We start from the raw sequence: 25,326 nt of genomic DNA, 5'->3' as shown, positions 1-25,326 counted from the left end.
CGAAAATTTCACAACTTTCATCGATTTAATATAAAGGACCATAAATAACAGTGGTATAATGGAATGGTTTTGTGTGTAATGTGAGAGTGTAAGAATTCATATTGCCTCAATCACCACAAATTTGTCGACAACTAAATTTAAAAAACTTAAAACTTGCAGCTTTTATCATTCTAATATGGCGGTGACAAAAATAACACGTGTGCATTGGTTTGTCTGATCAAATTTCATAATATGGAGAAACACTCGTTGTTGAATGAAATTAAGTCATAACAAATTTCCTGATTTCTTAATTGCTACAGATAACAAAACCACAAAACACTAAGTTTTACCCACGTAAAACTACCTAGGACTAATTATGGAAATGTTCATTCCATTGTGTTTTAGAGACTTCTTGTCACAACTTTATTACGCCTTTAAACCTGTTTTAACGGTACTAATTTGTACTGAGGTATATACTATAAAATGGTCATCAACATGTTCTGGCACACACCTTATTACAACTTGAACCGAAATAATGGGTTCGGATACGCATTTGCGTGTAAAGCTTTGAATTGCCTTGGAAAATTGATCTAAAGCATGCTGATCTCCCTCGCATCGTTTCTTTTTCTTACAAATTTATTTAGACCAACAAAAGTTAGTTTAACCTTATCTAATACGAACTTTTCTTGAACGTTTTAATGAAAGAGAATTGTTCTGATACGACAAATATTTATGATGTAACAACTTCCTCTTATTAGTGCGAACAAATTCTCCTCTAAGGTCTTCACTCGAAACTCACAATCATTCCTCTTTTATACTATCAAAATATCCACCCTTTAGAATTCATCCCTTTTTTAATTTTGCAGTGAAATTCCAAATCACGGTTAATACGGTTCAAACTCGGAGAAACTATAACAAGCCCAAACGACCGTTTGACTGCGAAATCGCGAGCAAATACGGAATTTACACGAATCAAAGCCGGATATCGAAAGTTTCATTATGCGTTTTGTCCAATTTAGCTGTGACAGATTGCGAACAAGGTTCGCAAACATTTCACGTAAACCGCATTGTTTTGGGGAACAACCCGACCGAAATAACCTCGAAAAGCTGCAAAAGAACCTCGTGTTTTCCAATAATTAAAAAACCAATTTTTGACTTCAATTGACAGTAGGAGTTCGTTTTTGTGCATAAATTTGATAACAACTGGAATTAATTTAGTCAGAAACCACATTTTGCGGTTTGCAATACATGAAGTTAAGAATTGCTAGGCAGGCTTTAAACATGGAGAACTACAATACGTTTAGTTGCACTTGTCACATATGCATATGCAAACGCCCGGAAAACAGAATTACAACCCTTTGCTCGTTGGTAAGTCCCCGAAAGTAATTCTCGCCATATTTTACTTGAAATTGTAGCTTGTATATCTGGCCGGAATTAAGTTTAAATAGGTGTGCTTTTACAGCTGAGAGGGAATTATTTCCCCTATAAATCCCTCAGGCGAGGTGAGCTCATAATCGTTAACCTTTAAAGATTTCGAAGAGCAAATTTATCTTGCAAGGGCTGTGCGAATATTGCAGCGTTATTAGTTTTCTTGGAGCGCTCCGTGATGTAATATCGTTTTGTTACAGCAAGCACTATTAGATTCTAGTATATTACTTTATTTTTACACACACTGCTTGTACATCTTGCAGTCTTCAAGAGAAATTTCAAGAGCATTTTTAACTACAATAAGTAGCCTCTTCTTTGCTTTATGAGTTGGGAGCGCTTAGGGAGGGATATTTTATGATTAGGGGGCTAAGATATTGGTTGCACCACTCTCTTTATTTTCTTTTCGGGAAATTTTCTTTCAGATGATGTGACTTAAGTTTGGTCACTAATAAAATAAAGAGCAGGGCCCCCAGGCTTAAAAACTGAAAAGTTCTGGGGTATAAATCTGAAAGAAAGAAGACTTAAGAAAAGTAAAAATACTGTCAGGAATATTTCGAGATGAGTATTAATCATCTAAAAAAATTTCAGAGCTCTTTTTGATGTTTTGCCTTCTCGCGAAAATATCTCAAAACAAACAGGGTTGCTACATGAAGCTTGATAAACAAACGTTGCTCCCTGCGACGAATCTAAATACCAACCAGAATGATATAAAAACATTTCCAGCATACTTGCCCTAATAAAAGCAAAAGAACGTCACGTATCAATGAACAAACCCAAATACATTTCCGAGGTTTTCGTTGCTTTATCAAAACAGTCCGAACTCGAAAGGTGATCGTGCCTCCCCATTTATCTCTCCCAAGTTCCAGGTGGGATTTTCCCAGGACAGACAGGGCCGGATTATTTCGAAGGTACAAATTAGCTTCCGAACCGACTTCAGAGTACTGCACTTCGAGGGCACAATTCTCTCAAGAAGGCCTGAAAGGATTAAAAGCAAATCCGAATTGATTTGGCCGGGAACAGGGCTTTTGCATGTAATGCTTTCCAATGAAAAATCTCGCAGTACTTAGGTTTAGCGAGAGCAAATTAAATGCAGTGGCTAATTTCAATCAAGATTAGCGTTGCTGCTTCTCGTGTTTATAAGGCTTATTTTCATTTTCAACCCTATCAAGGCGAGGAGTTTTTAAATTTCATGAGTCGCTGGGCAGTTAATGGGGGTCGCGATAAATGAATAATAAAGTTTCAAGTGGCCGGTTTGAAGTGACCGTAGTTAATAGACGATCCAATTTCGGAAATCGATCTCTGGTGTACATTTTACTTTAATTCCCTTCCCTATTCATTCGTGCTGATGGCGTATTCCTAACCAAAGATAATCGAAAGGAGGTTGTTTATTATTTTGATAGCCGTTCCGTGGGTGCGCTCCTGATCGATTCCGATTAGGGAATGTACAAAATACATTAGCCTGCCGGCCAAAAATAATGTTGGTCTATTAGTGATTTAATGGGCCTCAATTAGATCAGGTGAGGGAAACGATGGCGTAAATTTTTTGGTGCTGTTTCAATTATTTAGCCCCGGTGATAAATCTGTTTTCCACCACCAGTGAAAAACGACTCTTTCCTGGAACTGCAAACTAATTGAGTCTTAATTTTCTTGATGGCTTAGAAAAGAGCTCTTTGCATGTCTAATGATTTAGAAATTGAGATTTTTCTTCGCCTCAGGTTATGAAGGGGTTTACATACAAAACACTCGGCGATACGTATAACTTGAATGTCCAGATTTCGATGTTCTATTTTCCACATACAGGAGGGTTTTCGACACTTAAAACGGTAGGTGGTGTAATTGCTTCATCGTCTCCTTAATATCTTTATCGATTTGGGCTAAAATTGCCGCAGTCATCATAGTACCATCAGGGGGAAAGGGATAGTTCTGATGGCCCTTATCTGTCGCCAGAACTGAAGTCAAAACTGACTTCACATTCGTTTTTTTGAGAAAAAATGACGGAAACTGAGTACCATGTCAAGGGGTCTATGCTTGAAAATAACGATGATTTCGCAACGTAAGTGGCAAAGCTTCTTCACGAAGGGCAAGAACCCCAACGTCAGGTAGGCGGATTTTCAGTTCAGCACTATGAAGCGAGCCTCGAAAGAGCGTCCGTAGGTACGCAGTTAGATCTATAGCTACCAAGAGGGCGGGAGGAGGTGTGAGGAATAAGAGATAATGTTGTTAGGCGAAGTGATGTTCCAACCACCGGTACCGATTCCAGTTGGTTGGGCTTCCAGATTCTGTAGCAGCTCATCTAGGAGAAGGTTACAGAACCAGGGAAGAGAGTTTCTGGGCACCCTTTATATCCTTAGTAAGATTCTAAAAACAATAATGACTTTAAATTCTTTCCACTCTTCATCCAACTGTAAGCAGTGCTGATGAAACCGTTGATGTTCAAGTAAACCATTTTATGACCCAACAAATTTTCATGGCGTGTTCCTGCACTTTGTCACTCCCGTGTCTATTTTACTCCATTGATCAGACGCTCAGAGCTTTTCTTATGTGTAATGAATTACAAACTGTGCAGTCCTCTGAAGGCTGTTTTATGACGTAGTTTACATAACACGACTGGAACAACAATCGTTTTGTTATCGTCTCTTTCAATCTGAAAATAAAGTCATCCGGGATAAGGAACCGATAAGCGCATTCATGAATTCACGAACATTCGTATGCGACGTCGCGACGAGCCCGCAAGCAAATTGGAATAAAAATGCATTTAGAATCTCATGTCAGGAAATTTCCTCTGGTTATGACGCCACTGTCTGCGCCCAACTGCGACATAAATTCCATACTTGTATAGGCAAAACCGATAAATTTCTTTAAATAGATACTTACCGCCTTTGCTCTTTGTTACTAGAGCATTTCGGGACGGTACAGTTAATACATACGTATCCGAATCACTTTGCCTTGAACAGCAAAGTTTAATACGACGAGAAGTGACTTTATGACCACGATGCTCTGTTCAAAGTTTAATGCATTTTATATTCGGTAATATGCACTTTGTAAAGTGCATTCTGGCAAGCGAAGGGTTAAATGCTTTCGGGGAATTTAACCGGCATATTCTGATGCACTTTTGAATTTAGAACAGGCGGGAGTCATTTGCTTTGTTCCGAATTAAAACCACTTATAGAATTTCGCTACTCTGTCCTTAAGTTTGTGCGCTCTATTATGCCATAAAATATGTACCGACAGGGAATTGGACTTTGGCATTTCCTGGGAATTGGGCAAAACCGTTTACCCTAGCGAACAGGAAGTTTTTGGTAGCGTGTCAATTCCAGGAGAAACAAAGGGATATTCAAGGTAAAAGAGCAAAGGAAGCACTAATTGGATAATTGATAGCGTTCAAAACAATTTTATTATTAAATTAAACATTGCATGGGTGCCACCCAGAAGTATCTCAAACTTGGCGATAACACTCAAGAAAACATTTCAAGAAGTAGTTTTACAAAATATCTTTACTCATAGCAACGTCTTTAACAGTTCATTGAGAGCCTTACAGAAGCAATTATTTAGACGTTTAGCCAATTTTTGTAAACATTTATTACAGTCGTTATGTAGCTGTTTGATAACAACAGCTCGTCCCTACATTCTCATAACAACCAAGCAATTTAATGTTATAAGGGTTCTTATAACATTATATACATATATATATATATATATTCTCTATGTTATTATCTCATCTAAAAACCGTTATAGAACCAGTTTATAACTTTTCCCAACATCGGTATTTTATTACACATAAGGTGTTCTTTGTGGTTACACTTACCAGAATGTTATACCTGTGGACGTGAAATATATTTGGTCAATAAAAAAAAAAAAATAAGCCATCTTCATGTAGAGGTTTTCAATAACTTCGAATATTGAAAATAACATTTTCTAACTAAAATACAACAACGTTTCATAAAGCACTCAAAAGCGCCACTCAAAGTGAATCCAATATATTTTTTCCACAAATTGCTCAGAGCTCTTAATGCAATTTCCCAATAACTGTATCAATACTCTTGCCTAACAAGTATCAATTTATAGTTAATTAAACACCTGCGAAATTTGCAGCCCGTATCGCAGTTTCCATATTTATAACCAGGAATTTTAATATTTCATACCGATAACCGCAACAGAAAATCTAATATTTTGTACAATTTATAGCTGCCGGATAATGTTTTATGCGTAATTATAATGAAATATAAGGTAATTTTGGGTATTTATAGCAGATGTGAAATTACTATTGTAGGTATTGAAAATGAGGACAAACACGAATGGGTTTTATTCGTAAATGTATTGCAAGAAAATTATCAGTTGAGCGAAATAAAGGCATACTGTATTCAAATTACTGTTACATAGTGTAGAAGCTCTTCTATAGGAAACCAATTTTGTTTTCTATATCTCGCAGAAATTTTGCCAGTTCCAGAAAGCAATTAAAATCTTCAACATTCCAAGAACTAGCCGGCAGTTCCTGAAAATTCCCGGAATTTACGGTATTTTCTGGAAACTCAACAAATCCCAGAATAAGTATTTAGTTATGGAGACCAATTTCTCTGCAAGAAGTAGTTGCCATTCCAAGTAATATATTTATGTGCACGTTTCTGATTGCTTTATCTGTAAAACTAACATTTTTCAGATTAAAGTCATTTACTTATCTTTTCACTCCACTGCAAGCAATAAATTTGCAAAAATCTACTGCAAATTCACAATAAATAAATATTTCCAATGATAAATATTCGATTAAATAATTTTTCCCTTACCGTGTTGTGAATCAGAGGAAGGGAGATTTTCAGTTAAAAATGCGGAGGGTACGTGGAAGCACGACCTTTACTTAACAGAATTTTGACAAAAAAAAAACTGAACATAACTATCACTTAGCAGCGCAGGTGGCTCCACCTATTAGCTAGCAGTGCCACATACCAATCTGCGCCACCTAGCAGATTGAAACAGGTACTTATGAATACATCAAATATCGTCGCCCCCTTAGGGGTTTACGATGGGGCTGTTTCAACTCTGTAAATGAAAACTGTGAATATAGAATGAAAATATGCGTGTTTTGTATCAGAGAAGCTTAGCTGAATCGATGTATTTTTTACCGACAAGTATCCAAAACTCATTTGTACCAATGTTTCCGGAACCCCCTGTACATCATTAAAAAGTAGATTGTACAAATATATTTATATGGGGGAGCATGCATTATTTAACATCACCCCGCCAAAGTTACGACTACGGCAGTAAACACCACTTTTAAGAGCTTTAAGAGGTTTAATGCAGTAACCGGAATGCTTTGTAGGCCTTAAAATTTCTATTACAAAAAATATCGAGTCTGATGTGGAAAGCGAATATTACAACTTTCGCATAAAATTCGCATTATTCTCAGTCATATTTCAACATTAATTCATCGCATAATAGAGCCGAAATTGTCATATCTGAATCAGCCCTTTCGTCGTTACCTCAACAATCAGCCCCGTGTGCTGACACATTATTCCAAGAAGTCACACGACGTTCCATTTTCTCCATACCGCAGACATAATATGTTTAGTTGCGGAGTGTGTACATGCACACTACTGCAAAACACAATTATAAACTGCGAGACGTGAATAGGCGTTACGAAACTAATTGTCGGCGTATTTTATGCGTTAGATGAATTCTGGTTCCGCAGCTGTGCCAAATGAGAACCAGCGAAGACGTTTGTTTAATTTGGGGCAAAGGAAACTCTTAGATTTTATGTTAGTTCAGATTATTTGAATCACTGCCCCCCCCCCTTTTCAGGAACGAGCGATTTCTGCAGCATACCAACTATCGCAGGCAAAGTGAGGGGATTTTCAGGTAATGATCAATCACTAATCTCATCGTCATCGCACTAACCTTTGTGATTAATTCGGAAAGGGTTCTTCATCTCCACGAAATGTGAGCCCTACGACAACAAAAGTAATATACGAAAAAGCTGCCTGCGCCAAGCTTTGATCTCTGCAAGCGGCAACAGCTTAGGTGCAGTCTCATTATTGGTTTTCTCGGTGCTTTTATTTGACACTCTAAAATCCAATATGAGATACAGCAGTTTTCAATATAGTCGACGGTGTGAATTGTTCGCGTGATGCTTTGGGGAGCGAATTAAATTACCCTACTTATTAAATTATTTTGTAGCTGCTAAAAACGTAGAAAAGAAACGTGCAATAAAACGTAGAAATAACTAATAAAATTTTTACACATTGAAATAAAATTTGTATAAGGTGTTTCAGAAATTCGTAGCACATCCAAGTTTTTTTAAACCATACAAGATCCTGAGCAATCACACAATATGTATGTATGTCCTTTGCTCTATAGCTACCCCCATTTTTCATTGTCCTCATTTTGTTAAAAATCCGTAGTACCCATATAAAAATAGATCGAATCAGGTTTGCACCAATCTATGAAAGACCGGTGGAACAAATATGTAATTTCCCTAAATATAAGGAAAACTTACACAGCTTGGTAACACCGCACTGGCGGTGGCAAATTATGCAAGGATATAGTTGGTGTAATAAACTCTCTTGAAGTCCCAACTCCTTGAACATTTAAATACTTCACTTCATGTTTTACTTTATGCCGCTCAATATTTATTTGCACCATTGTTTCGGAAGCACCTTGCAAAAGAGGTTAGCAAACCATAAGGCGTTTGAGATTAAAATTTTGTTTTAAGTTGAAGATATAATAAAGACGACTTTGAACAACCTAAAAAGAATTTTAAAAAATCAGTCGACTTCAACTGACTCCTCTGTATAAAATTTGAACATTTTACAAAAAATAATTCAATTATACTACATAGGTTTTTGTGCATTCATTTTAAAAATATAAGACGTTATGGATTTATTCGGAAATTGTAAAAGGCAATGGGTCGTATTGTGCATAAAAAATTGTATTTAATATTCCTCTAAATATTTACATTAAATGTGGAATACCTGCTATACTTATTTGTTTCTTTAAATGAAATAGATACTCCACATGCTAAGTAAATACTTGAAGCAATGGTAAATACTACTTAAGCATACGGCCCTGTTTCCATATTTTCATATTTAAATTATACAACATAGTTTATAAAATATGATACCTGTTTCATACATTTCTTTCTTTTGGGCTATAAGACACACTTAAAAAGGAATTAGTCTAAAACAGAAAACTGTGAGACTGTGTTTGTTTCCTTCGTTTTTCATCTGTTAAAACTAATACATCATATTTTTCCACAATTTATTTAGATTTTGCTAAAATTTTAAATAGATTTTTCATAATTTTATCATCAACAAAGATATATTCTGAATATGCAATCCAACTGATTAAACGAATGTTACAGAAGAGATATGGAGCTGCAGTTTAAATGGGTGCACCTTCACATCACCGGATGAAAACCTTTACGTTTATATCTTTGCATTTAAACTGCTTTAAGCAGTTTTCCTTTAATAGAAAGTTTCTTTTTATAAAAAAACCTGCAACAGTCTCTAATCTTCCCACAAATCTAAATCTCCCCACCACAAGTCGTTTTAATGGAAATTTTTGTTTTTTCCCGGATTTACAAAATAATCCACACCGAGGAGGATTGAGACTTTTTAAATTTCCCTCGACGACCACTAAAATATTCCTCGGCAACACCTTTTTCTTGTTATAAGCACTTGTTGAAGCCTTTTAAATTACTAATCGAGCTCAAAATGCAAAATTTCCAATTAAAATGAAAATGCAAATTTGCTAATAAAATGCAAAATTTCGAAAGCGCTCACTTAGTAAACTCTTTCTAATTAAATTGCTCGATTATTAACTCTGTTGGTTTGGAAATAATGTTTCGCATATTTTACAATCACGATTTCTTTGCAGTTTCGATGTTCGAGGAAGGACGTTCTCGGAAGCGAAATTCTGGTCGTCACCCTCAGTTTTTGGGAAAAGGGCGATTTTTAGGCCGTCCACCAATCCGGCCATTCTTGTGATAGACAACATCCAGCAGTCCGACGAGGGAATCTATAGATGTAGGGTTGACTTCAAGAATTCCCCCACTAGAAATAGCAAAGTTAACTTCACTGTGATTAGTAAGTGTTGCTTTTATTACTAGATCAAAATAGCCGGGATAAAAGTATTGTCATATTAAATATATTAAATTTTAATAATATTAAATTATTTTAAGTATGTATTTTAAACCACTAAATTTAACAATATTTGGTCCAGAAGAATAATGGTCCACGCACTGCTCAAAATGCAAAAATACATATTACGGTCATTTTGGCTTATGACCATTTACGTAATAGCAGGGTGAATGTTATTCTCAATTAGTTTTAACTGCAAATAGTGCGGACTTCTACCGCTTTAAAACCACCACTTGTGTGTGAGGCGTTATTACCAAATAGAATAAAAAATGAAGGTTTTAATTCAGATTTATTACGTTTTCATTAGTAGGCGGTCGAGGTTCCCTGGTCAGACCAGGGTATCTGCTCCATAACATCAATGTGTTCTACTATTCAGAATGCAAGAATACGTGTTACGATGATTTTGGACTGTGGTCCACGTGTAATAGTAAATGTTAAAACTAAAAACAACAATTAAATTAATTTTTGGATCAGACATACCGGTTTAAACACCACCATTATCCACACCTTTGTAGATGCCCTTTTGCACGAGCTAATACCCAGCAGATTAAACTCAATCTTCCTGTTTGCGTTGAAAGTAAACAACAACACAATTTCTCCCCAAACTGGATCTGCTCACTTGAAATTCAATAAGCAAACAACAGTCTCCGGTAAAAATGAAAACGCACGAGCTTCTCAACCTCAAACATCATAATCCGGTATTACGTAGGTATCGCTATAGGAACAAACAAAGGAGAGTAGGATTTCATTTGCTATATCATTATATTTTTATTTCCTCGGCCCCAGGTCAAGCAATCTTCTTGTTTGCTACCTCCCACTGTGTTTTTCTTACGTAGCCTTTCGAGGCCTCGCTAATTTTCCCTCTCTCGATGATGGTGAAAGGAGCTTTTCCGGTCATTCAAATGTGGCAAAATTAATCACCGAGGCGACATACAAAGAAGGAAAAAAAGGGAAAAACAAGCCGATCAATCTTGAACTAACTAGCGTCGTTCCAAATCGACACCGAACTACGCCCATGAGCATGTCGCTGAAGTCGCGGAAAACGCTTTTTTCCGAGTGACGAAGAATCTCGCGTCATTAATCACAAATCGAATGTTGTTTCTCCAATGACAATCCGTTTTTCCTGGCTCATTGATATCGTATTTCGGGCTTTGCTGAACGTATCTGAGGGAAATCTTGTCAGTTATTTAACCAGCCATCCGCGAACGGATGTTTATATGCTCCGTTTCAACTTTCGACTTTTTTCCCGTTTCCCCAAAGCCGTCGGTAGAGCCAGATAAATTTTATATATCCACCTGTGTAACATTTTCCAAGTTTTATTATAATATGCTGCAAAGAGTCTTTAAGAGTAAAATATAAAACCAACTAATAAATCTTTTACCTCTAAAGTTCAACAGGTTACATCAAAAAACCGTTTCAACTTTTCAAGCAGTAAGGAGCCTGTTAAGAGATATTCAAGATTCTTTTTAAATCCAGTTTTAAGACCACATAACTTTATAAACCGTCTTCTATAACTCTCCTTAACAAGGATGTTCATATAAAATAGGGTTATCCATAAAACAATAATTGATAGAAGGATAACACAATTTTTCTAGATTTTTCATATTTTATCTGACAGTTCGTTTCTCTTATTTACTTTTCAATGATGTATCAAACCGCATGATCCCGTATATCAGGAACTAAAAGATGGGTTGCGACTTCGTGTGTTTAGCTTTATTCTTGATGGGAATTGCTTCACGACTTTCCAAAATATGGGCGTTTAATGCTTGAAAAAAAATAAAAAGTACTTAAACCAGTCCAACTAACTTTAACAGATTATTATAACGCAATTTACAAAAAGTTTTCTGATCTTGTGTGTATAACATAACATTTTTACAACATAAAACAAACGTTTAGTCTATCGATAAATAATGTCATTTTTAAAACGTTACTTTTGATAACGTTTTATTGACATGGTTAAAATCCATCTATAAAGAACGATGTTAGTGCGTGGAGCGTTATTATTGCTATATAAAATAAAAGATAAAAGTTGTAGGTCAGATTTATTACGTGTTTATTAGCGGTGTTCATGCCACTTTCGCTACACATTTGGATATGAAAAAAATTGAACAAAACAGCTTGAAGCTTTTTAAAATAAGCTTTTCCAGCAATATTACATTACATTATTTATATAAATAACAAACCACTTAGTACTAAAGGGCGAATCGGGTCGCCGACAGGGGCACATTGTACGGCTATTATCTATCACAAAGCGATGCTTTATCCGCTGCCAATAAAATACACAGCTGTCAGAGGGCTTGATTAATACCGCATTTCGTTATATTCCCACTCAGTTTAAGCGCCTCTAAAAACAGATTCCGCTGCAACAATTAATCTTCCTAAAAAAATATAAATTTACCCGCTTGCTTTATAACATTTTTATTTCCGTTTCATCATTCTCGCCCGAAGTTATTAATCACATCCGATCGCTAAACCCCCCGAAAATAACTTTTGACAAGTTTTTAACTTAATTTTCCGGGTTTTGTTTCTTTACTCTCTGCCATAACTCACTCGCATTTCTTTCCATTTATCCCAAAGGCAAAATATTTCAGAAAAATACATCAGTCTAGACAAAAGTCCTTTGAAGGTTATTCAACGCAGTTTCGATGGTTAAGGAGAATTTTTAATAAACCTGCCCCGCAAAAAAGGATCTAATAAAGAAGTTGGAGAGTTATCCTAAAGCAAATATAGAGTTCCTTAATTTAGGGCGGCGTTTCTGCCTTTGATCTTTCGGGGAATAAGCCTTTTATTTTTCGTTTATTTGAGATTCCACTAGTTCTCATTAAATGTTAATTTTCGGGAAGTTTGGGTGAACTTTAGCCCTTTGACTTTGTTGGAAAGTAGGACTCAAAATATTTCTCTTCGAGGTAATTATTGAAGAAATTATTTGAGAGAAATTAACCGAAGTCGTCATCAAACCCAATTGGATAAAATGGGAAAAATAATTGACGATAAAAATGGGAATACAATGTAGACTGTCGAAAACTATACGAATAAAATCAACTTCTCAAGTTTAGGAAAATGTCGCTGAACGTACGACAGCTACAAACTGCATTTAACTTTTAGAAGTGTTTCATCGTCGCGCCGTGAAAGAATTACTGCAAAATTCAATCCAGATGATCAAAGTGAATAATTTCGATTCTGCTGATCGTTTTTTTTAATTATCAAAATCTACCAGAACATCCCTCAAACGATATTTGAAATTAAAGAATAATTAATCCATAAAGCCTCGGTTACGTCGGTTTTATGAGGCCTTTCACAGGGCATTAACGCCTCCCTTAGGCCGTAACTGCGCGTCCCAAGGGATAATTGCACACATAAATTGATTAGTGAGACGGCTTTCATCTTGAGAGTGCACCATTCGACCGGCCCTCTACCTCGTTCCGACCGAAATTGCCGATCGCAACAATAATTCTACGCTAATCTCGGTTTAATTCAACTAAACGATTCCTTTATCACTGAGATGGTGCCCCCTTTATGCGCACTTCGCAGCCTGCTTTTGATATGACCCCTTATCGGTTTCGAAGTTTGGCAGTAAATACACCGATGAGGGCTGGGAGTTGTTCAAGTCATCGAAAATGTGACTCTTTGTTTTATTTTTTAGGAGTAGTACCCCATACGCCAATAGGGATTGTTGGGGTGGTCGAATTACCCACTGTTCTCAGTTAAAACTAACTGAAAACGATACTATGAAGTTCCTCTTCTCAAACGCTGAGGATTCACATGATATCAAGCTTCCCTGAATTTCCTTTACCTTTTACCGATAATAGTGTGCAACTCCACCGCTTCAACAACTTCTTTTCGTGTGTGAGCCATTAATTCCAAAAAATAAAAAAATTTATGAACAAGGCAACTTAAACGTATATACCATATTTCAAAATGTGATTTTTACAGTGGGTCCTTAGTTCTCAGAAAGCATTTGCCTGAATGATTCAAGGAGGAAGATAGTGTCTTTTGCAGCCTCTTGTCGAGCTTAATCCAAAACGAAAGTTTAAGCTCCGGAGACTTCCGCAAGTGCTCTTTTCGTTTTAGTCTCTTCTGCGGCCCACTTAAACTTTAGACTCTTGTCGAAATGTAAGCGCACCGCACCAAGTGGATAAACATGAGGAAACTTTTTCCAAAGCGGAATAAAGAGACGATGAAACCGAATACGCTGAATCCGATAATGAGTTTCGGCTCTGCGAAGAAGCCGCGTTATGAACTTATATTTTCTCTTAGGAAAGAGGGATCACCGGAATCGCCATGTCAAATAGCAGCCGCAGATTCTGGAAACGACATTAATAATAACAGGGCTGGGATTCCTGGGACCTAGTCCGACAATACCGAATGGATGAGCAAAGGAAACGAAGAGCTAAATTGTATATATTGGCCGTTTTCCTATGCGGTTAAGCTTCGGCATCTTTTACCCGACAATTCCTGGTGTCATCATTTTTCAAACTCGTTCGCAACGTGTCGGGCTAAATCAATAGTTTCTCGAGGATTTATAGTGGTGTATTAACATGACGTATCTTTTTACATCCGACTTTTATTCGCTCGATATGTTGCCCATTTTCAGATTGACGTCTTGATTGGATCGAAAAGAGATGAGCCTTCAAAGAAGTTACATTTCAGATCGAAAAAACCACTAAGTGAATAAACATTTTTTGAGAAAATCCAGGATGCCAAGCCCTAGTAAACTACAATCCTTATCAGCGTCGTTACACAGAGTGTTTGAATTTTATGTGACAAATTCAAAGATTATTAATGTGGAATCCGTTAGTCAAATCGTTTTAACCCTCCTGTATATATGCAAGAAAACTTTTCTATTTTCCAACAAAGTCGAGACACGATCGGGGAGCAGCAAAGTGGTACATAATGATAGTATTGTTAGTTAAATATTTAGCGGAACTTAAGTTATATCTGTCAATTCTAAGGTGAAGAGATGTGAGGGGGTTGCTGTACTCCCAGAGGACACCCATATGTGTCGCAACCTGGTTAACAGTATTCTCGTCAATTAAAAGAGTTTTGCGATCGTTATCTTTGTGTAATGTTTATATTAGGTGATTGATGTCTAACCGCCCTTTGCCGGCATTCGTGAGAAAGTACCGACCAAGTACTATCAGTAATACTGTAATGCCGCAAGTAGTGTTATAAATCAATAATTGCTCCCTAGCCAGGATACGTCATTGTTTTATTTTTAACATTGTTTTATATTAGGATTTAAGATCGCCCCGAACCAAAAGGGCCTCTTTCTTTCGCGTGGCTCGTCTGTACCTATTATCCGTGGAGCAGAAATCAAAATAGTGTATCCATCATTGGAGTAAAACCCAAGACAACGATAATAAAAACCTACATTAATTTCTGGGAAACTTTGGAAGGGTCAATAACTACGAAATGTGCACATTTTGCAGAAGAGAAAAATTTTAATAAAAAATTTACTTTATTCGAAAAAAGGGTACTAATAGCAATGTCTCGAAAAACCCATTGAGCAAAAATTGTTGTCTTAAAAGTACCTCAAATTAATTGTGCCAATACGCCCTATAAGCATGGCCCAGATTGTAATATCTTTCCTAGTATCATTTATCTCTCTCACAGTTTTGAAGTTGGAAATATTAATAATTCCCTATAAATCATTTAATTGATACTCTTGCTTGCATAGCCAACACCCCAATTTCCCCAAGAAGCCAACTTCCTGCTGATATAAACGTAAACCAACAAAATTATAGTTTCTACAATAATACATACCGCCAGAGTTAAAAGCAAACATCAATCTATATCGACAACGTTCAAATATTTACACACATTTCTATTTGCTAAGAAAAGACTACTTTCCTTCCAGTTTGTTTATGTTTCACTATTGACTACAAAATTAGTAGTGGCTCATAAAAAAACTTAGTAGCTAAGTGACTTGATTTTAAAACTTAAACATAACAACGTGATATCACTTGATAGTTCTATTTTGCAGTACCTCCGGAAAAAATCCACATTTACGACGACAAAAGGATAGACAAATCGGCACTTTTAGCGCCCTACAACGAAGGATCCAACGTGAATCTCCTTTGTGAAGTTCGTGGAGGTAAGTGACGTTATGTATGATATGATGGGTACATATTTAAATAACAGAATCATGCAGCGATGATTGCAGATTTCAAGGAACTTTTACAATTGTCAATAAAAAAAATTGCAAATATTCACCGCCGGACCTTCCCAACGCAATGTTTTATTCAACGGAGGTCCCGAATTCAAGTGCTTCAATTTAAAATAAATATTTCAAGGAAAATTATCTTTTTTTCCCGATCATCATCTCCAGCAGTCTGTGAAATGTGTGGGAAGACGAGAGACAAAGTTTCGATCAAAGATCCTTTTTCCTTAACGAGCCCGAATTATGTGTACCTACCCTTAATTTGCGCCCTAAAAAGAGGAAGAATTGAATAAAAAAATCGGAAATCGATTCGCGTGAGTCTTCAAATGCAGTCTCGGTTTTAATTTTATCGACGGATACGTCGGAAGCTATTAGGTTAACGGGCGAAGCCCCGATATCGAATACTATTATAAAGGGCCGATGAAAAGGTGATGAATGGAGTGTCACTGAAAGAAAAAGCGCAATTTTTGCCAGTTAATTCTGCTACAGGGATCGATTTGCCTTGATCATTCTATGGCAAAGTTATTGGGGAGCCTTCTGCTTTGGGGCTATAAAGAATTTGGGCCAAAAATCCTATATTCCAGAAACATATGTATCCTACACATTTTACAAAGAAGAAAGATTTTATAACTCAAAAATAACTCGAAAAAAATAATTGGGAAGAAGGACAACACAACGAAAATGAGGATAAAGCAAGAGACACGAAAGACTCTAAAATGAAGCAGGTGTTCATGCTTGCTAACATAAAATATCAGTAGCGCAGCAAAAAAACCGGGCTGGAAGCATAAGGCACGACCCCAGAAAAAGTAGGAAGAGAGTTACATCAAGACGAAACTTCTTTTCTTGACGTTATAAGTTATACAATCTCTATGCCTCTCTGACAAACACATTTGGTAGTTAAATATAACACCTCTGTTTATTAATAATCCTAAAACCTGACGCGAAAGATTAAAATGGCCCATTAACTAAATTACCTCCCCATAAAGTAAAACGTATATTCAGTAGTGGGGCAGTTGTACTAAAAAAAGGGCCGCTTTTCATGGTTGTATTATTAGGATAATGTAGCATTTCACCGAATTGAGTATTAAATTTAATGAGGTCCTAATAAATGGCCTGGGAGACTAATTAATTTGTGGGAGGAATTGAGGTTTTTGCCTGAAATACTGGAAAATTGTTATTATTGTGCCCTTCGGGTTTGTACTCTGAAAATACGATCCGGAAGAAGTTATTAGAAATGAATATTAATGACGCGGAAAGAAGGGTCTACATTTTTAAAAATTGTATAGAGCTCTATTGATAAGCACCCGTAAAAATTTGTCTTTCATCTATCAAGTTCCATCATATTCATTCTAGTGGTGATGCCAAAAATACAGATCCTTGGAAATGCTTTGAATATCCCATTAGAAATTCCCCATGTTTGCGAGTTTATCCAAACTCAAACTATCCAGATAAATACTAATTGGATTTCGTGTAAAAATTTTACTTTCCAGGTCGTCCCAAACCTCGAGTGATCTGGTTTTTGGACAACACAGTGATCGACGACTCATACGACAACCGATCCAATGGAATAGTCGTCAATCATCTGTCCTTCCCCAACGTGGGTCGCCAACATTTGCATGCAAGACTGCTTTGCCAGGCCAGTAACAACAACATCGTACCCCCCGAAACGAAGGCCGTCGTCCTTGACATTAATTGTAAGTAATTTAGCGCCAGTCTTAACCGAGGAGTTAACCTCTAGGGTATTGCACGATTCGTGTGGTTTGCCCGTGATGAATGTCTGAACATGTGGAGGTTAAACTAGCCCCCTCTCCCCGACTCGTAAAAATGATTTTTCTTTGAGTATAGAGACAAGCCCGATTTAAAAGTCTATCAGTGAACGTAACTCCAGTTACAAACACTCTCATCGAAGCGTATTTTCGTTGCATAGAACTTGTTTGATCCCTTTTAAATGCGTACTAAAAGGCAAGTTTATTTTCCCAGTTTACAGTTGACTTTTTGGAAAATTAGAGGCAAGCTAAACCGCATATTTGTATGAATTTAGTACAGTTTAAAACAAAGTTCTAGATTTGATCTTCTAAAGGAAGTTTCTGCAATATGTGTTCATGGACTTCAACTTAGGGTTCACGGGTCATGGATCAAAGGTATCAGCTGTATCAAACGCTTCCTAGTTTTTTAACGAATTGTAGTAATACATTACGAAGCAATAAATTCAAGGTAAGTTTCCGAGCACATTAAATATTTGATTTTACATACTTTCCGGCACTTGATATCAAATATCTCGAAAACAGAGAGAAAACAAATAGAGCTTTTCGGCTAATTAGAGTCGAACTAAATCCCACACTTGAATGAGTTCGACATACATACTTTAAATCAAAGCTCTAGGATTGATTCTCTAATGGAAGCTTGTTGAACACCGAATCATGGGCTTTTCAATCCGATAACCAAAACAACAAACCCCATTTGCCGGCGTTGTAAAGGAAAGCCCATCAACTACGTCTGGTATGCTTTGAGGCGGACGTGTGCAGCTTTGTATTAACCCTGCAATCAATACCCAATTAGCGATAATAGGAAATTATTATTAACAGGTGCAGATAAACTAACTGATTAGCTGAGAGGGTCCATTAAGATGGCAGAAAATAGATTACAAATATGCTAATATCTTGAAACTTTTTATCAATCTAGACATGTAAAAATAGTTCTGACCTAGTCAGATAGGAATATATTTTACATTAAATCCCTGGGTTACCATGTTTCAAAATGTAAAGTTTGCGTGAAGGATTATCTTTACCATGTCCAACATTGCGGCGCAAAGAAGTTAACGTTTCCTCACTTTCAGAAACATGACTGAAACATGAATTCTTAAGTTGGAAACGGGAAAATTTGATTACATACTTCCTGCAATTCTTTGCGAAATTAGATTTCAATTCCCTCCTACATAAAGTCACGCGAATTGAACAACTCAATTAAATAGCTGCAAACAGGAAACAAAGTAATACGCAAATTTCAATATTTCGTGTATGTTTATCTCACATTTTTGCTCCCTTAGGTTATTTTAATAGATGTTTCAATGTTTATTTATTAAGTAAATTCATTAGGCTTACGAATTTTCTAACATATTATAATCCGGAACAACCAGAGGTTCGGAGCAATTACCCTCTTATATACACTGCTAATGAATCAATATCCGGGTTTTCTGTTAGTCTAATATAACCAAGACAGCACTAAACCTGGCCCATTTGTCTTAACCAGAGATAATGGCGGATTCCCCCTGGAGATTTAGAGTGTAATAGAATCACACGTTATTTGTAATCTGACTTTCGGATTACGGTTATTAAGGCTATTATTTTGCGACGGGTCTCTTTTAGGGGCAAATAGATTGTTCATTAAGATAACGGATGGTGCTGAGAAAAAGACCGGGAATCGTCCATAAATCTCGACCCTTTTCGCTTTCTAATAAAAAAGCGATATTTTCCCTTGCCGATGATATTTTGCATAATGTATGAGAATCGGTGGTTTTGGGGAGTGGATGTTTTTAATCTGGGGCGTTTATTTTTGATGCATTAACATATTGCGGAATATGAGTTATGTCAACGGAATTCGGTGTGTTTTTACTTAAATTTCATGAAAGGTAAACAGTTAATTTTAGCCTGACAAAATCAGAAATGCTATGAAATCTGGAAATGAAAGGAAGGAATTGTGGCATTTCCTTTAATACAAAAGTTGCCCTCCATTGGCGAGACGTTTGAAAAATGAAAAGAGAACTCATGACCATTATGAAGTTATTTTAAAAACAACAGCGACATTGCTTCAGAATTTTGAATCAAAATAAACCTTTTGTTGTACTCGGTACTAAAAATATATCTCTACGGAGATATTTTTTCATTAAAAGGCCATGGAGACTTAAATAAAGCCATAAATTGTGTCTAAAAGTCAGCGCTTGTGGCAACACTCATATCAGGCACATGACATGTTGTCCTTAATTTGAACCCCTGGGCCCAATTTGTTAACAAAACTTGGTTTTCACGTTTTGTTGGACACATTTTTAATTATATCCAATCCATATCAAGCTTCAGAAAACGTTCTCTAAAGATCACTACAGAATTGTGTTGACTAATACGACGATAAAAATATATTAAGTTCCTTTGCAATCAATTTTCTTAAGATACTAACGAATGAGCATTACAATGAGGACAGAAGTCGGACCTAAAGGGCGGTACTAGCAACAATACTCATAAAAAAATTAATACGCTTTGCTGTCATTCCTTTGAATAAATATCCAATACAGCGATATAGGTCAAGAGTTTTGCAACAAATTCGAAAATACTTTTTAAACTCTATTATAGTCAGAAATCAAACAAATTTCTCTACAGGCAATTTTTTCATTAAAGGACCATTAAGTTGACCCTAAAATGAGGACAGAAGTCGTCCCTAAAAGGCAGCGCTTGTGGTAATACTCATAACAAGTAAATGACGCGTCTTTGTCGTCAATTTCACGGCCCAACGCCGCAACGCATTACGCTCCATTTTTACAACTGGCCCTTAAACCTTTTTTCTTTTACAGTAAAACCCCAAACCGTGAGTATTCTGACGAAGAAAAAGGGGGTCTCGGCAGGAACGCGTTTGGAGGTCGAGTGCCGGACCTCCGGATCCAGACCGGAGGCGATCATCACGTGGTGGAAGGGCAGTCGACCAGTCAAAAGGCTCGCAAAAAACGTAAGTAGATTTGTTTTGTTCCCTTATTGTCTTCCGGGGAGATTTATTAATGAGTATTTTTCGTGGTTTTATGGCGTGGAATAATGCCCTTCGGTCCCGCGGCAAAGACTAATGATATTCGCCTCGAATGGGATTGTGCCATAAAAGGACTTGATGGGGACAAGATTGCCATTGTATTGGCTTCTATTTGTCTTTTTGCCATACCCCTACTGAAAGTTTGCGGCTACTTAGGGCTGCAAATGTTGAATGGATATCGCCACAATCAGTCTACATCAGCTTCAGTCATTTATGCCGCTGTTGATCCTTTCAAAAGAAAAATTCTTAGCACGCATTTGCCTTTAAATTAATTTTGGAAACAATACATCAAAATCAAATACAGATTTCGGCAAGAAAAACTCTACAGTCGAATTAATTAAAAGTTAATGAAACAATACTACCTCCCGAAACTATAATATATGTATGTAGTACATAATATATTACTGTTCAAACCACGGAATAAATTAATATCGGATAAATTGAATTTATGTACACCTGCTCGGTTAAATATTTAATTACGATTCGATGCAGAATTGATGAGCTACTATAATTTGTTGATTTGCGGATTCATTTGTAAGGAAAATCTCTGCATAAAACATTAATTTATTTGTCCATTATTTACAACCTCTTCGCTCTCTGGGTTTAATGTGCAGCTTAATTTAAATGCACAAAATTGAATAAATTCGACAATTCTTTTCCTCATCGCTTTCAAACAATATCAATTAATATCTTTCAACGGTTATTGTTTGAAATCTGACTCAATATGAACTGAAACAATAAATCACGTTATAAAAATCGTTAGAGCTTCCAGAGTATGACGACAAAAAAGAGAAAGCATAATTACATTAAAATGTCGTAAAGAAATCTCCCCTCGTTTTTCTTTATTTTCCGTTGCTCTTCGTTGGTTTTCAAGTTACTTGAAGTATCGTTAACAACATTACCAGTTTTTTGTTTTGTCTTTTTTAAAACTAGGCTCCGCTGCCGAGCAAAAACAGGGAGTTGTTTAAAATATAATCAATTTTTTTGCCCCGCTTTGTTAGATAATGGACGGCTTTCAGTAGCAACACCACTTGGGAGATAGTAGTAAAGAGGACAATTTTTAATACTTTTTTAGTAAAATAGCTGAAAGTGTCTCTGCAGGAAATGGCAGTTGCATGAAGAAAAGTTAAATGAAGGAAGAGGACTGGGAAAGTTTTTAAGAAGTGTAAGACTATAATTAACTATGAAAAGTAACATTCTACTAATTGGCATATTTCTGGAAAACTTCTAAACAAATTTTTTTTGCTATTCTTAAATACTGCAGTTTCAGAACAATGAATGTTACAAACGGTGACATTCACGTCATGACTGTATTTGTATTTTATATGAGACTTTATTTGATGGAGCGTCTAACATGAGCCTGTTTAAGAGACCCACGAGTTTTGAAATTTCTCAATAACGTAAAAGGTATGACAAGACACTCTTGGAATTCTCAACGGACTATTCAAATCACACGATACATTTTTAATAACCTTACGAGGGGTTTTCTTGAAAACCGACCAGGAAATCCCATAGACTATCGCAAGGGACAGTACTTTATTTTTCCACTATTTAACATTTACATTCGAGAATAGCCTTACATAATTGAAAAAAGTTGCACACAATTTATAGATCTTTTACCTGATTCTATGAATTTAAACTATCTTCCTCTACTCCTATCACTATTCGTTAATGTTAAACATTTTACAACTACCTCAAAAGTGTCGCTCTAACTAAGACTCTCCAGAAATCACATAAACGAGCAGCTCCTTTTATGTCATTCAACTCCTAAAGTATTTTCCGAGCTTTACCTCGCCCAGTCGTTGTCAAGTTACTTCTCAAGTGTTTTTGAATTTGCATAGGAATCTTGTTATAAGTTGAAGATGGCAACAAGAGAACGACTTCCAGCAGTCTGGAAATTTCATTTATGTTTATCTGTGTTTGAATTTATATTGCATATTTCTTTTATGACTCTTTGATTCGCTCTCTATTGAGGGTCTTCAAGAGCGAAACAGGAAGTAGAAACGTTCCGTGATCATGCTGAATAATGTATGTGCTGTTATTTTTATTTACTGCCGAGATGCTTTTAATTCCCTTTCATATCCCTGTTTTTTGTTGCTAAAGTATATTTCATCTCGAAAATTACGATCCGAGAATGCCGTAATTCATAAATAGTTTATGACTTTTTTCTTATTATGTTCGTTATTGCTGCAAACGTAAAATGTTTGGTTTGAGTTGGAGAAGAACAATTTTTCTTCATCCCGCCAGGGTAATACAATAGCGAAACAGACATTCCTAGTTTTATTACGTTGAAACTTTAAACAACTTCCATAAAACTCTGCACTGGTGTTTGTTTACAATGGTGTAACGCGAATTCCATAAGTAGCCACAAGACGTCTCTCACAAGGGCAAAAGAGCTTTAACATCAAGCTTTTGGGATTTATGGTGCAACACACCACAGGGAAGACAAACGACAGTACAGAAGCTTTTTTATCAAGAAAAATTGCCGCGCAAAAAATACACACAGAGAAAAGCAGGGAATGTTGCGATTCTTTGTATTTATCTTCATAAGAAGAATTATAGGTGACGTCTTTGCCGAATCGATATAAAAGAATAATTGGACAGGGACGATCCGGTGACAACTTAAGCGGAAACGTGATTCATGGTATTATTATTGTCAGTTAAAAGTTGGAAAATTCCGTACCGAGATCCGACTAAAAATCTGAGTTTGTTCAGTGCTTTATCCCATTAAAGAGCGCCATATGACCAAAAAACAGGTCCATAAACCGCAATTTTTCTTTAAGCAATACATCATAGATCGATGCAGTAAAGCCACTTTACCGCACGCTCGTTGGAAAAAAAATAACCGCCTACTTCCGACACTACAACAAAAACTACTTACCAGTTTTGTTTTCACATTCTAAAAAGGCATGTCATGGAAGATAATGGAAATCGTGGTAAAGTAATTTGGTTATCAGCTTCCAAGTTGGCTATGAGGTTTCGCTTGTATTGTCAGCCATTAATACTCTTTCATTCCATATTGTTAATTCTAAAATGTTAGAGTTAACAATTAAATCTTTAACGACACTTTGATCATATATTATTTTTATCATATATACATATATTATAAGTTTTTCTAAAGCTGATCCATGACTGTGACGTTGACAAAAATTATAAATACATTTTCCATGCACGAATTATATTTAGTCAGAGAATTTCATTAATTAGTTTTTTCGCTACCCTCGTACTAATGGAATATTTGCGCCCAACAGCATCACAGCAGTTTGATTTTAAATGTTACCATGATAATATTGCTTTAAACAGAGTACACATTTAATTATCCAAGTTTTAAACTTTATTTGTTGAGTAAAATTGAAATCCAAATGTCGCGGTTTGGAGTAAAAATTGTAAAAAATACTGACCGAAATATTGGAGAACTCATTCCGGGTAATAGAAAAAATTCCAGAGCGTCTGTTAGAAGACAGTTTAACGAATTTTTTGCCGAAAATGGTTATAAGCTTGAGAGAACAACGTCTGTGGAGGAGCTGTATTTGAAAGAACAATATGAGAAAAGAAGGATGAATCTCAATACCAAGAAAGCGTGGTGAAAACTATAGGGAACATTACAATAGGCACTTGTAATGTATATGTTAAATTGTCAGCATTCCCTTTGTTTGCTTATGACTAATAGTTTTTGAGATATTGATGATGCTTTATGACTTTCGCAATTATTCCAAATTTTCTACGGCTGAAAGCGGCTTAGAACTGTAAAAAATTGAAAGTCTGATTTACATATGTATGCATTTCTTTATCTCAAATGTTTATTTCAGTTCGCCGAACAAAACAACCAGAGTTTGAGCATCCTGAACTTCGTACCTGTGATCGACGATGATGGCAAATACTTAACGTGCCGTGCAGAAAATCCGACGATACCAGAGAGCGCTTTGGAAGATAGATGGTTGCTGAATGTTCATTGTAAGTGCAATTGCGAGCAATAAGTTTGTTGAGTTGACAAATGGAGAATTAATTCCGCCCTCGGACTCTGAGACCTTTATAAAATGGTCCGTTTCTGATGCGCTCCAACAACGAGCCAATTTTAAAGCTGTAATAAGACATCTAACATGAGATGATTGATGATCGTCGGGGCACGTAAATAAATTAAAACAACGAAGCTGCTGCTGCTGCTCGGCCCTTGGGGCGTTGTGGCTAGAAAGGTGAAATTTTCAAGGCTTTCGGGCGCCAACTTCATCAAAAGTTTCTGGAAACGTTTTCAGACTTATGACTCTAATTTGACGTAATGTATTGTTGGTAAGCCGAAGGCAAGTTAATAAAAACTTGTTCTTTGACGGTAAAGATATACCAAGCAATTCAAAATTAGTTTGATGTACTTCGGGAGACATTTGCTATATTTCAAAACTCACTGAGAGACTTTATTCTCAAAATTTGCCATTCGAATTCGGTGTTGGTCAGAGACATTTGCGATCTAAATACGACAAAACAATGTGTTTTGTCTTAAAAGTATTTAATAAATAAAATTATTAAATGGAAATGCTTTATCTTACAAACGAATGAAAGACTTTTTTGAATAGTCCTAGAATCACTCCTATATATTCTAATCTTAAAGAATTGTTTTTTAAATTTAACATAATTTGACCGCCGAATCTTTTGTAGTTTCCGAGATCATACTGGTGAGCCTCGAATTTTGCCACCCTGCAAATCATCTAAGGCATTCAAAGAGGTGCAAAACATACAATCCATTAAGCCTACCAATTTATCAAATGTCGCTTCTTCAGAAGCAAGAATTCCTTTTTCCTTTCATAAAAATAAAATTATTACAAATCTTTCTTTTTAGAGCGTAAGCTG

General features: G+C 36.2%; 1 protein-coding gene across 2 annotated transcripts in view; it reads left to right on the top strand.

Moving 5' to 3' along the window:
• The window catches only part of side-IV (sidestep IV), a 100,831-nt gene that overhangs the window by 60,696 nt on the left and 14,809 nt on the right, over positions 1–25,326 (top strand). The window contains exons 4-9 of one of the 2 annotated variants that reach the window (XM_066406905.1): positions 7,201–7,257; positions 9,274–9,482; positions 15,520–15,630; positions 17,187–17,390; positions 20,258–20,409; positions 24,294–24,438. In XM_066406905.1, coding sequence (XP_066263002.1) covers positions 7,201–7,257; positions 9,274–9,482; positions 15,520–15,630; positions 17,187–17,390; positions 20,258–20,409; positions 24,294–24,438 — 878 coding nt within the window. The remainder of the gene's footprint in view (positions 1–7,200; positions 7,258–9,273; positions 9,483–15,519; positions 15,631–17,186; positions 17,391–20,257; positions 20,410–24,293; positions 24,439–25,326) is intronic. The other variant, XM_066406906.1, reaches the window with a different exon arrangement.

This window comes from Euwallacea similis, chromosome 3 (assembly GCF_039881205.1).
Source record: "Euwallacea similis isolate ESF13 chromosome 3, ESF131.1, whole genome shotgun sequence".
NCBI lineage: Eukaryota > Metazoa > Arthropoda > Insecta > Coleoptera > Curculionidae > Euwallacea > Euwallacea similis.
Note: the sequence above shows the minus strand (reverse complement) of the source record. Positions and strands in the feature narration are given on the sequence as shown.